Raw genomic sequence first — 12,755 nt, 5'->3', positions numbered from 1 at the left:
TTCCTGGGGGGAACACAGGCACGCACACACATAATGAGTTCATCTGTCAAGGGTGTTATTACAGAAGATGCCAAACGTGCTTCCTCACTGGCCACTTCCTCAATCTCAGAGCGCCCCGTGTTAATCAGAACCGAAGAGCAACCGCACATTTGCAACCCTCCTCCTCTCTATGGGCCCTTCTGCCCTGCCAACAATGCAACGTGATCCATCCTCCCCTCTCCTGTCTCCACTTTGTGAATGATTCGGGGACCGGATTTAAGCCCAGCTGGCATGGAAGGCACCCCAGTCCCCCCTTCCTTCACTGGCTGCCACTCCACGATGAGAAAGGTGAGGACCATTTCACTTTGATAGCACCCTGTGGCAGACCTCATTAAGAAGATTTCATCCTCTGTTTAAAAAAAAATAAAATAAAAACATAGAACAGATTTGCAAACTGTATGTTCCGTGCTGGTAGCAGAGATAATCAAAGTTCTGCAGGACTCTAATTTTTGACAGGAAACAGCAACCAAGAAAAATTGGGTGTGGGGTGGGAAGGGAGTCTCTGATCCTCTAATATTGCCTCTTACGGCGACTATTTCTATACCAGGGATCCCCAAATTCCTCCAGCTGCAGACTAAATGCTCTAACAGACTCCCCAAACCACCTGCCTTCCCGAGCCCCCTCCTGACTAGAGATGCGGAGGAAATTTTGCCCCATATTGGTAGAGACCTCAATTCAGGTTATCAGGGGCAAATTGTTAATATCATCAACCTTAGGAGGCTAGTAATCCCCAGACCACCCAGGACCCCAGGCAGACCTCGGCGGCTAGGAAACTGCCCTGACCTTTGCCGGAACAAAGCAGCCCAGCCAGCATCCCTCCTCTGCTCGCTGCCCTTACCTCTTTGGTGTGAGTGTGGAAGGAGACGGACATGTCCAGCAGAAGCTTCCGCTGCTCCACCCTACGCACGAAGTCTTGGATGCGCACCTCCAGATGCCGAGCTGCCTTGTAGATCTCCTCCGGGTCACATTCCCCTGTCTGAGCCAGCTGCTCTGCCGCTTCTAGGAGCTTGTCCGCATTGGTGTAAGTATTCTGCCAGCAACGACAGTGAGGGAAAGTCAACTTGCAGTCACAAACCGAGCTTCGCGCCTTCGCCCAGCACCCACCCCGGGCTGCCCAGAGCTGGGCGTGGGCGCCGAGCCCAGAGCTCCCTGATTTGGCACGGGGGAGCTCAGCGCCCGGCTCACCCACCGCCTCTCGGCAAGCCAGCAGCCTGCGTGGCAGCTTGGAACAAGTGGGCGCTAGCTAGGTGCCTTCTGCGTCCCTGGGATTTCTCCCAGGTGGGCCGTGCCTGGAAAGACACGAGGAGACACGCTAGAATCCCCATTCCTTGGCCGCGCGCCCTGACCCCCTACCCTTACGGAGATCCATCACTGCCCTCACATCTCAGGCTGTAACTGCCAGAGCTGGAAATACTTCATCCACGAAGATCGGCTGGGTCTCTATATGAGGACGCCAGGGAAATGATAACGGGGAGACTCCCTCGACTTTTCCCCCAAGTCCCTTGTAACTACTGGTGTTTATCTTTTGGAAGGGAGCTATCTCTTTGGAGGGGAAAGGGTCAGCAACTCAGGGAACCGACAGAAGGAAGCAGCCACAGCCAGAGTGAGGAGATGCAGGCTACTCCCTGTGCTCCCAGCAAAGGCTTAAAGCTCGCAGGAAGGTTGGGGATGAGTCTGGTGATTTTGTTTATCTTAAGCTACCACATGCACACACACAGTTACACATGCACACACTCACTCTCACACACACTCTCCCCCCAATCCCTGTCTGTATCCTCCAGAGCAGTTTAAAAGGCAACCAACTTGTAACTATTGTCCATCAGGATGGAGTCACTGCCTCTGCAATACCTATATTCCAGTTATTACATGTATGCCATGGATACAACTTTCCTCACTAGGCTTCCCTTAAAAAAGATCTCCAGACAGACCCTGGATTAGAGTTGGTGACTCAGGTGTACATTATATTTCTTAATATCCCTATAGCGGCACAATGACCTACAGAATGGTGAACAAGTGGTTACTGGTGATGGTGTGAATCCGGCGGCAGAAACAGTCAGGATCGAACGCAAAGTGAGTGGAGAACTAGAATGGATTTTGGAGTGATGACTGTATGGTGCTTTACTTTGCACATATCGGAAGTGGCCTCTGCTCCCCACAGAGTTCTTTAGATTCACCTGAAGACCTGGGTGTTAAAGGTTGAATTGTGTCCCCTCTAAATTCACACGGTGAAGTCCTAACCCCCAGTACCTCAGAATGGGACCCTTATTTGGAATCAGTTATTGCAGATGTAATTAGTTAAGATCAAGTCATAGTGAAGTAGGGTGGACCCCTAATTCAATATAACTACTGTCTTTCAAAAAAGAATGCCACATGAAGAGACAGACACATGCTCAGGGAGAACACCGTGTGAAGCTGAAGGCAGGGATCGGGGGATGTGTCTACAAGCCAAGGAATGCCAAAGAGTGCCCACCAGCAAACTGCTGGAAGGTAAGAGAGGCATGGAACAGATTCTCCCTCATATCCCTCAGAAAAAAACAACCCTGCTGACACCTTGTTCTTGGACTTCTAGCACCCAGAACTGTGAGGCGATACATTTCTGTTGTTTAAGTCACCCAGTGTGTGGTACTTTGTTACGGCAGCCCTAGCACACTAATACACCAGGTGGAAGACCCCAGAGACTGTTGACCCAGCTTCTTGATGGAACTGCAGAGGATGAGCAGGCTTGCAGCGAACACTTGTCATGGCCTCAAGGGATGCCAAGAGAGGCCCTAGTGGATCTTTAAGGAATGCCATCTGACAAGCAACTGCCCAAGGTAAACACTGTCCCCAGAGCAGGTGAGATGGGGCTGGGGCTGGGGCTGGGGCTGGGAGTGGGGATGAAAAGGAAGAAAAATCCTTCAGCTCCACTTGGGGGATTCATGGAGAAACAGATGATACTTGTGAGAGGAAAGAGGCTTTGCCACTGAGTTAAGTAAGAATATATTGATTCTGGAAGGCAAATGAAGGAAGTACTCAGAGTCATGATGGAAATGCCAGGAGAGATGGGAAATGATAGGCGGGAGGAGACCTCTGGGGCTGTGGGCCAGGTTAAGGAAGCCTCTTAGCGGGTTGCCTGCAATTTCTAGTAAATAAACCCAGAGCTGATGGGAGAGAGTTTTTTCAAGGATCTTTCAAATCTTTCACTTTAAACTTTAGGGAATCTCAAGAAATCCCCAAAAAACCCCTGAGGTTGTGACTTTGTAGTTTCTAGCCAATAAATAAAAATTTATGCCAAGCCAAAGCAAGCTTGCTTTCAAGTTAAGCTTGGGACCAATAAGAGGTAAATAAAAAGCAAAAGTGAAGTTCCCGCTGCATGTAAGGTGGATAACTTGTCCTGGTTTGCCCAGGACTTTTCTGGTTTTAGCACTGAAAGTCCCGTGTCCTGGAAAGCCTGTCAGTCCTGGGAAAATCGGGATGGCTGGTCAACCTAACACATAGCCAACACTGTAGGTGTCTCAGGAGTACAGATACATATACGATGTATATTGCCTCAAAGGAGAATAAAATCACCCTTGAGAGAAATAATGTGACAACGCATTAAACGGGGCAAGCAGCACAATAATTAGGGATTAACGTTTCTTGGCATGATACAGGTGCTAAGAAGAAAATGAGTGAAAACCAAATAATAGTAGCCGATAATGACTGAATACTTCTCACATGCCAAGGACCATATGTATTAACTCGTTTAATCTTCACAATAACCCTAGGAAGTTGATACAGCCATCAGCCCCATTTTACAGATAAAGAAACTGAGGCAAAGAGTATTTCTGGCTAAGGTCACATTTCCCAAAAGTGACAGAAACAAGATTAAAATCTTGTTGTCTGCCTTCAGAGCCCAAGCTCCAAACAAAACTACCCTATCAGATGAAAAGGGGCCTTGCATGCCATGCTAAGGTGTTTTGGTCCAGGGTAATGGGAAAGCACTGACAGCTGTAGGTAGAAGAGAAGTATGACTGGGGTATAGCATCTAGAGACACTACCCTGCCTCTCACAGATGAAGGCAGAAGCCTGAGGATGGGCAGGATTTAGCAGAGAAGGAGAGGTTTCTCATGGACAGGACTGTCTCTCTTTGTGCTCTGTTTATCCCATACCACAGCTGCTCTCATTCTCGTGGTAATGATGTGTTTCCCTGGGTATCTCCCCAGGTACTGGTCTGTGTACCCCTTGAAGGTAGGTCCCATGTCTCACTCATCTCTGGTTCTTCATGCCAGATACCATGGCTGGTATACAATAGGCACTTACTAAACGTCTGTTGAACGAACAAGATTCAGAGATGGGAATGATCGTGTCATGTCTGGATAAGTTGAGCCAACCTGACTAAAATCGGAAAGTGGCAGGAAATCGCATTGGATAAGGCAGGGAAGAGCGCGGTAATAGATTTTATAGAGAGAGGGACAAGAGAGACAGGGGGGAGGGCAACAGGGTTAGCACTAAAAGCTGGGGTCCCTGCTCTACCCGCTACCCAGCCCTCCTCCCCATCACGACCAGAAAGAGCCTCTTAAATCCAGATCCAGTCACACCTCTCTTTCACGTAAAACTGTTCAGGGGCTTCCCACTGACCTTGGGGTAAAACAACTCAGGGTGCCGTGCGAGGCCCTTCTTCACCTGACGCTTGCTTTTTCCCTTCAGCTTCAACTCACATCACTTCCCTACAAATAGCCTGTGAGACAAATTGCTTACTCTTCCAGAAACTCACAGCACTGAATCTTCCCCTGTGCTTCTGCCTGGGCTGTCCTTCCCCCACTTTTGTTACATGACCAACTCTTACCCTTTAAGACCCAGCCCAGCCCAGGTGTCACTTCTTTGAGGAAGTGTACCCTGAGATCCACTTCTCTCCCAAGGCTGGCTTACATGAACTCCCCTTAGCTCCAGAGTGACCTGTGCCAACTCCCTCCTGGGTACCTGCCATATTCTAATGCAAATGTTTGCCTTTCTCATCCACTTAGGGGCAGGTAAAGTCTTTCACATCTTTCCCTTAGTGCCTGGCACCAAATAAGTGCTCTATAAAATGTTAGTGAAGGGGGCTTCCCTGGTGGCGCAGTGGTTGAGAGTCCGTCTGCCGATGCTAGGGGATGCGGGTTCGTGCCCCGGTCCGGGAAGATCCCACATGCCGTGGAGCGGCTGGGCCCATGAGCCATGGCCGCTGAGCCTGCGCGTCCGGAGTCTGTGCTCCGCAACGGGAGAGGCCACAGCAGTGAGAGGCCCGCGTACCACAAAAAAAAAAAAAAAAATTTAGTGAAGGAATGAATAATTACAGAATACATTAATCCCCACCAATCCTAATATTCAATCCTTGGCCCTCATCAACTACTTGGTATAAGACCTCACATCCTAGAATTCATGTTCAATCCCATTTGGTTTATCCTACCTCCTGGCACAGTCTTGAAACAAGAATGTGCTTACAGAATACCAACTAAAGTATTAACAGAGCGATACACTGATGCTTGTCATCGACACAAATTGGGCAAGGATCACAATAGGCTTCTGCTCACCTTCTGACCAAATTAACAACAGTTTCTGCCCCAGGGCCAGAGTCCAACCTCACTATGAGTGCAGCTCCTAGGTATTCTTTGGTTCTCCAGCCTCCTACCCCCTGTCTTGGGTTTGGCCCCTTGCTGACATTTCCTAATTGATGTTGCGAAAATGGGTTATGAGTGCGGGGATATCAATCCCTCAGCCCCTGGGGCTTTCAAGCAGGGCCTGTGGTAGCCAGAGACCTGAGTCAGAGATTTGGGCCATACAGATGGCTGCACTTCCTGTTCTTCCTTGCCCGCACCCCCCCTCGCCATGCCCGTGTCCATCAGGTAAAAGCCCTTATGTCGAAAGGCATAAAATCTCATCTTCACTTTATTGTGCTTTGCAGATATTGCTTTTTTTTTTTTTAAAACAACTTCAAGGTTTGTGTCAACCCTGCATTGAACAAGTCTATCGGCACTGTTTTTCCAACAGCATTGCTCACTTCTTGTCTCTGTGTCACATTTTGGTAATTCTCGCAATATTTTAAATTCTTTCATTATCATTATCTTTGTTGATCTTTGATCAGTGATCTTTGATGTTACTACTATGACTTGCTGAAGGCTCAGATTATGGTTAGCATTTTTTAGCAATAAAGCATTTTTAAATTAAGGCATATACATTGTTTATTTAGACATAATGCTCTGGGCACACTTAACAGACTATAGTATAGTGTAAACAAAACTTTTATATGCACTGGGAAACAAAAAATTCATGTGGCTCGTTTTATTGCCGTATTTACTTTATTGCAGCAGTCTGGAACTGAGCCCACAATATCTCTGAAGTATACCTGTACCTTCCATTCCCCCTTCTGCAGCCTGCGCTCATTACTTTTTTGAAAGAGAGCATTCTAGGATAACTAAAAACATGGGCATCCCAGCAATACAGCTGTGGTTTCAGACTCCTTAGGCTGAAGCAGAGGGACGGGAGGCCGGCTTTTTCAGGCAAGGTGTGGGAGAGGCAGTCAGTAAAAACATTTCCGGTGTTAAGAGTTGGCCTCCTTGATAATATGAAGTTAGCCCTCTTGGGCTATGCTCTGGGGATGAGGAAGGATGAGGCCAAAAGTTACTCTTATGATTCTAAAGAGGCAATATGGACTGAAGAGCGTAACTATCAGAGGGCCAGGATAGAACTCCCCTCCTGATGACGTTCTTTCCAGGTTGCATTGTTGGGACCCATGAGCAGTGAGAGGAAAGCAGCAAAAGGACACAAACACTAAAAAAATAAAAGAGACAGACAGACAGACAGACATAGAAGCACAGGCATTAGGGAGGCATATACTTCTCTCTGGATCTTGACATCAGTGAATGCCAGGCAGATCAAGGTCATGCCATTTGAGTAGTACTTTACAGTTGACAAATCTCTCTCACACTCCTTCCTTACCCAATCTGGGGCAGATCTACAGAGGATGCATCTGTGTGTGAGGAGACTACCCAAGGCTGGAGAAAGAACCACTTGAAAGGATTGGATGTAACAGCATGCAGTACTCTCACTGGGTGAGGGGTAGTACCTGTTTCTACCAGGTAGACTGGAAAACGTTGTGACTCACAGGATATTGGGTAGAGTACTCAGATGAGTCTTGCCTCAGCTAAGGTAAATAATTAGCTCTAGACTGAGTACTTCTCTGGTCTTGCCTAACACATTTTTTAAAAAAATTTTATTGGCGTATAATTGATTTACAATGTTGTGTTAGTTTCAGGTGTAAAGTGAAGTGAATCCATTATACATATATGCATATCCACTCCTTTTTAGCTTCTTTTCCCATATAGGCCATTACAGAATATTAAGTAGAGTTCCCTGGGCTATATAGTAGGTCCTTATTAGTTATCTATTCTATATATAGTAGTGTGTATGTGTCAGTCCCAATCTTCCAATTTATCCCTCCTCCCCCTTACCCCTCAGTAACCATAAGTTTATTTTTTACATCTGTAACTCTATTTCTATTTTGTAAATAAGTTCATGTGTAGCCTTTTTTTAGATTCCACATATAAGTGATATCATGATATCTGTCTTTCTCTGTCTGACTTACTACACTCAGTATGAGAATCTCTAGGTCCATCCATGTTGCTGCAAATGGCATTATTTTGTTCTTTTTTATGGCTGAGTAATATTCCATTGTATATATGTACCACATCTTCTTTATCTGTTCCTCTGTTGATGGACATTTAGATTGTTTCCATGTCCTGGCTATTGTAAATAGTGCTGCAATGAATATTGGGGTGCATGTATCTTTTCGAATTATGGTTTTCTCCAGATATATGCCCAGGAGTGGGACTGCTGGATCATATGGTAGCTCTATTTTCAATTTTTTAAGGAACATCCATACTGTCCTCCATAGTGGCTGTCCCAGTTTGCATTCCCTAACACATTTTAAAAGAAAGACCTGAAAGGATCAAACTTTTTTCAAGTAACTTAACTGTGTCCCAGAAAAAAGTTTAAGAATATTTATAAGAATACAGAAATATCCAGCAACTGACAGGTAAAATTCACAATGTGTGGTATGTAGTAAAAAATTACCAGGCATACAAAGAAGCAGGAAAACATAACTTACGAGGTGAACAAAAATCAATCAAAACTGACCCAGAACTGGCACAGATGTTAAAATTAATAGACAGATACTTAGAAATGGTTATTTTAACTATTTCATATGCTCAAAAAGTTAGGCAGAGAAACAGAAGACATTAAAACAAAAGACTTTACACTTCTGGAGATAAAAAACATACTGGATGGTATTAACAGGAGGTTAGATGTTGCAGAAGAAAAGATTACTGAACTTGAGAACACAGCAGTAGAAACTACTTAAAATGCTGAGAACTGAATCACTATGTTGTACACCTGAAACTAACACAATATTGTAAATCAATCATACTTCAAATAAATAAACACATAAATAAAATGCTCAGGAAAAAGAAAGAATTAAAAAATATCTAAAGCATCATTGAACTGTGGGACAACTTTCGGAAGACTAATATTCATGTAATTGAAATCCCTAAAGGAAGGGGAGGGAAGTGGAAAAGATATTTGAAGAAATAATGACCAAAAGTTTCCAAACTTAATGAAAACTATAAATCCACAGATCCAAGAAACTCAACAAACCCTTAACACAAGAAACACAAGGAAAACTACACCAAGGCACATAAAAATCAAATCAAATCAAGTGGAAAAAGAAAATGAATTCTTAAAAATGACGAAGGGAAAAAAGATACATTGTACACAAAGGAACAAAGATAAGGATCACAACAGACTTCTCATCAGAAATAATGCAATCAAGAAAACAGTGGAGCAACATCTTTAAAGTGAAAATTGAACAAAAAAACCCACCAAACAAACAAAAACCCTGTCAAACTAGAATTCTATGCCCAGCACAAATATTTTTCAAAAACAAAGGTGAAATAAAGGCACTTTAAGGCATACAGAAGCTGAAGGAATTCTTCACTAGTAGACTTGCATGACAAGACATGTTAAAAGAAGTCCTTCAGAAAGTAGGAAAATGGTAACAGTTGGAAATATAGATCCACACGCAGGAAGTGCTCTTATATGGGTGACTATATAAGATTTTTTCCTTACTATTTAAACTCTTTAAAAGAAAATTGAATGGTTAAACAAAAATAGTAACAATGTAGTGTGGAGTTTATAGCACATACACAAGTAAAACATATGACAATGGCACAAAGGCCAGGAAGGGAGAAACAGAAACACAGTTGACCCTTGAACAACATGGGGGTTAACTCGTCCTCCATATCTGAGGTTCCCCTGCATCCATGGATTCAACCAACTGTGGACTGTGTAGTACTGTAGTATTTACTATTGAAAAATATCTATGTATAAATGGACCTGAGCAGTACAAACCTGCACTGGGTAAACTGTATACAACTGTAAGGTTCTTGTACTACATGTAAAGTGGATAATATTACTTGAAGTAAACTATGATATATTAAAGACAAATACTATAAACCCTGAAGCAACCATTAAAGTAACTAAATAGTGATAGCTATTTAGCCAGCAAAGGAGATAAAATGGAATCATAAAAAATATTCAGTTAATCCAAAAGAGGAAGAAAAAGAGAAAATGTAACAAAGAATAGATGAAACAAATAGAAATAAATAAGATGACATTAAATACATCAATAATCACACTAAATAAATTGTCTAAATACCACAATCAAAAGGAAGAGATTTTCAGACTGGATAAAAAGGCAAGTCCCAAGTATACACTGTCTATAAGGAATGCACTTCAAATGTAAAGACACAACTAGGTTAAAAGTAAAAGGGTAGAAACAAAATAGTAAGATAACACTAATCAAAATAAAGCTTGGGTGGCTACATTAATATCAGACATAGTAGATTTCAGAGCAAATAATATTACTGGGGAAAAAGAAGGTGACTTCATAATTATAAAAGGGTCAGTTCATCAGGAGGATATATTAATCCTAAACATTTATGTACCTAATAACAAAGCTTTGAAATATGTGAAGCAAAAACTGATAAGCTTGCAAGGAGAAAGAGACAAATCCACAATTACAGACAGAGATTTAATGCCTCCTCTCAATAATTAATAGAAAAGTAGGCAAGAAATTAGGAAGGATATAGGAGATTTGAACACTCTCAACCAACTTGACCTAATTGACATTTATAGAACACTCCACCCAACAACAGCAGAATGCACATTCTTTACAAGTGCTCACAGAATATTTACCAAGATTAATCATATTCTGGGCCATAAAACAAGTCTAACACATTTAAAAGGATAGGAGTCATAAAAGTATTTTCTCTGATCATAAAGTAATTAAATTATAAGTCAATAATAGAAATATCTCTGGAAACTCCAAAGAGTGGGAAACTAAATAACACACTTCTAAATAATCCAAGGGTCAAAGAAGGCAGTATCCATTTACCAAGTATGTACAGTATGCTAGGCATTGTGTTAGGCTCTTTATATACATTACCTCTAAGCTTTGAAACCAATCATAAGATAGGCATTATTGATTTCATTTTACAAATGAGAAAAGAAATGAGGCTCAGAGAGGTAAAGTAACTTGTCTGGAGAATGTTACAGAGCTAGAAAATGGCAAGCTGTGTTTCTGACTGTAACATCCAGGCTCTTTTTTCATTGAACCATTTATCTCTCTAAGACTCAATGTAAAATCTCCATCTCCTTTGCTTCTCTGTTACTTTACTCACTCTTATGCCTTTGATTTTCAAATTATGACACTGTAATTGTTCATTTGCAACTGCTATTCTTGTTTGCAACAAGCTTCCAGTGGGTACATGTTGACTTCCAGAGAGAACTGAATTCTCCTTGGAGGACGGAGTCCTAACTTACTCGTCTTTTCTATCTCAGGTACTCATCAATATACCTGCCAGCACGGTGCTCTGCTCTCAATAGGCACTCAACCCCAAAACTCTGCAGCCCAGCGTCTTGTCAGCAGTAAGCCTTGGAGATGGACGTTTACCTTATCTCCTAATGTAGCCAGTCCTGAATTTAAGAATAAGTAGTGATCCAAAAGTTCCTTTGTAAGACTCTTACTTAGCAGTGGGAGGGTGTTTTCCATGTAAATGGGAGTTAGAGTCTCAGGACAAAGTAAAGAAATTCAGTTGAGCACATAGCATATTTAAAATACAGTACTGATATAGCACATCATGTACAATCGGCCAAAATTTATAACTAGGGTGACAGAGGAAAATGCTTTTCAGTTTTCATCCTGGAGCATCAGGCACATATTTCTCCATCATCTGCTGGCTCTTGCAGGGGAAGAAGGGATGGACTCTGACAATGGCAAAGAGGTCTTTGGTGGGAAGCAATGAGATGGAAAGGAGGAAACTACTTGGTATCAGTGATGGGTTGACCCACCATATCATATCTGCTGGAAGGACATCTTCCTAGATGTCCTGAATAAGGGAACAAACAATAGTTGCCTCCATTAGGACAATCAGTATATGTCCAAACAAGGAGTAACTAATGACTAGTCCTAATCAGATGCTGCTTAAATTGGAGACTGTCTGTACAAATCTGCTACAAATCTACTAATTGGGACTGATACCAAATATAACTACTGTAGATGCCAATACCTCCCAACACAAATAGTCTGAGAGCTGAGATTATCTCTGGGAACCTAAATGCTGGCTTTATCACATTTACATATACAATCACCACCCTGTCCCATTCTCACACACATCTCTACTTTCTGGAAAGCATTTTCCTCTCTATATCTAAAATGCTTCAACACCTTTTCCTATTAACAATAAATGGTGTATTTTTCAGAACTCCACATTTTTTAAGTAAAGTTTTATTTCCTACAGTCTAACTTTCATTTGTTTAAGAATGTACCTAGGCTGAGGGATTCTGAGAAAAGAACAGCAGTTGTTCTTTGCTAGGGTGTTCTCCTTTACTGATTTTCTCTTTCCTTCTAATCCTCACTAACCCTCTTCATTTACATGCTATGCTTTAAAGGCACTTCAGTGCATTTTCTCTCAGCTGCAGGCTGGAAGCTGAATATCTAGGCACTCTCAGGTAAGACAGCAAAAGAAATAATGAGAATTAACTATTAGCATATTATAATAATAAAAAGTAACACTTTGTTTCTGGACCAAAAGGCAGGGTCAATCCTAGAGGTTGCCAATACAAGTTACAAAATGTGATTTGACAGAAAATACCAGGTCCAGCTTGTAAGAAAGGACCAGCCAGATTCCAGAAAATGTGGCCACCCCTAGGGGACTGAGACACAAAGCAAGGAAGGACTTTCTCCTTGACCCTCCCCACCTCTGCCTCCAGGGCATGGAGAGCAGTTGAAGGCAGAGACTGGGCCAGGCCTGACGCTTAGACTGAACATAAAGAAGATGGTACTTATAGGAAGGGGCCTAGAGGCCAGAGGTTGGCCCAGAGTTACAGGCTGGGGCTAAGGAAAGAGTCCTAGGGAGCTGAGCAATTAGGAAATCAAAACCGGGAGAGTGCTGTGCAGACACAAAGCTCTGAAGACTGCAGAGGGAAGCATTTAATCCTCTTCCCACTGAGCAAGTCCCAGATGCAGCCAGCTGGCATCCATATTGCTGCTGGGAAACAACCCACTCTTGGAAATTAATAATACCGTCTCCACCCTGGCCACTCTTCCTCTTCCCTCCTTCCCCTCACTCAGCTCAAATTGGCAAAAAAAAAAAAAAAAAAAA

General features: G+C 42.9%; 1 protein-coding gene across 3 annotated transcripts in view; it reads right to left on the bottom strand.

Annotated features, from left to right (window-relative positions):
* Positions 1 to 12,755, bottom strand: part of KALRN (kalirin RhoGEF kinase) — a 573,088-nt gene that overhangs the window by 305,786 nt on the left and 254,547 nt on the right. For all 3 annotated transcript variants that reach the window (XM_024756492.1, XM_024756493.1, XM_024756494.1), the window contains exon 11: positions 878 to 1,069. In XM_024756492.1, the coding sequence (XP_024612260.1) occupies positions 878 to 1,069 (192 nt within the window). The remainder of the gene's footprint in view (positions 1 to 877; positions 1,070 to 12,755) is intronic.

This window comes from Neophocaena asiaeorientalis, unplaced genomic scaffold (genome assembly GCF_003031525.2).
Source record: "Neophocaena asiaeorientalis asiaeorientalis breed wild unplaced genomic scaffold, Neophocaena_asiaeorientalis_V1.1 scaffold22, whole genome shotgun sequence".
NCBI lineage: Eukaryota > Metazoa > Chordata > Mammalia > Artiodactyla > Phocoenidae > Neophocaena > Neophocaena asiaeorientalis.
This window is presented reverse-complemented; position numbering and strand designations above follow the sequence as displayed.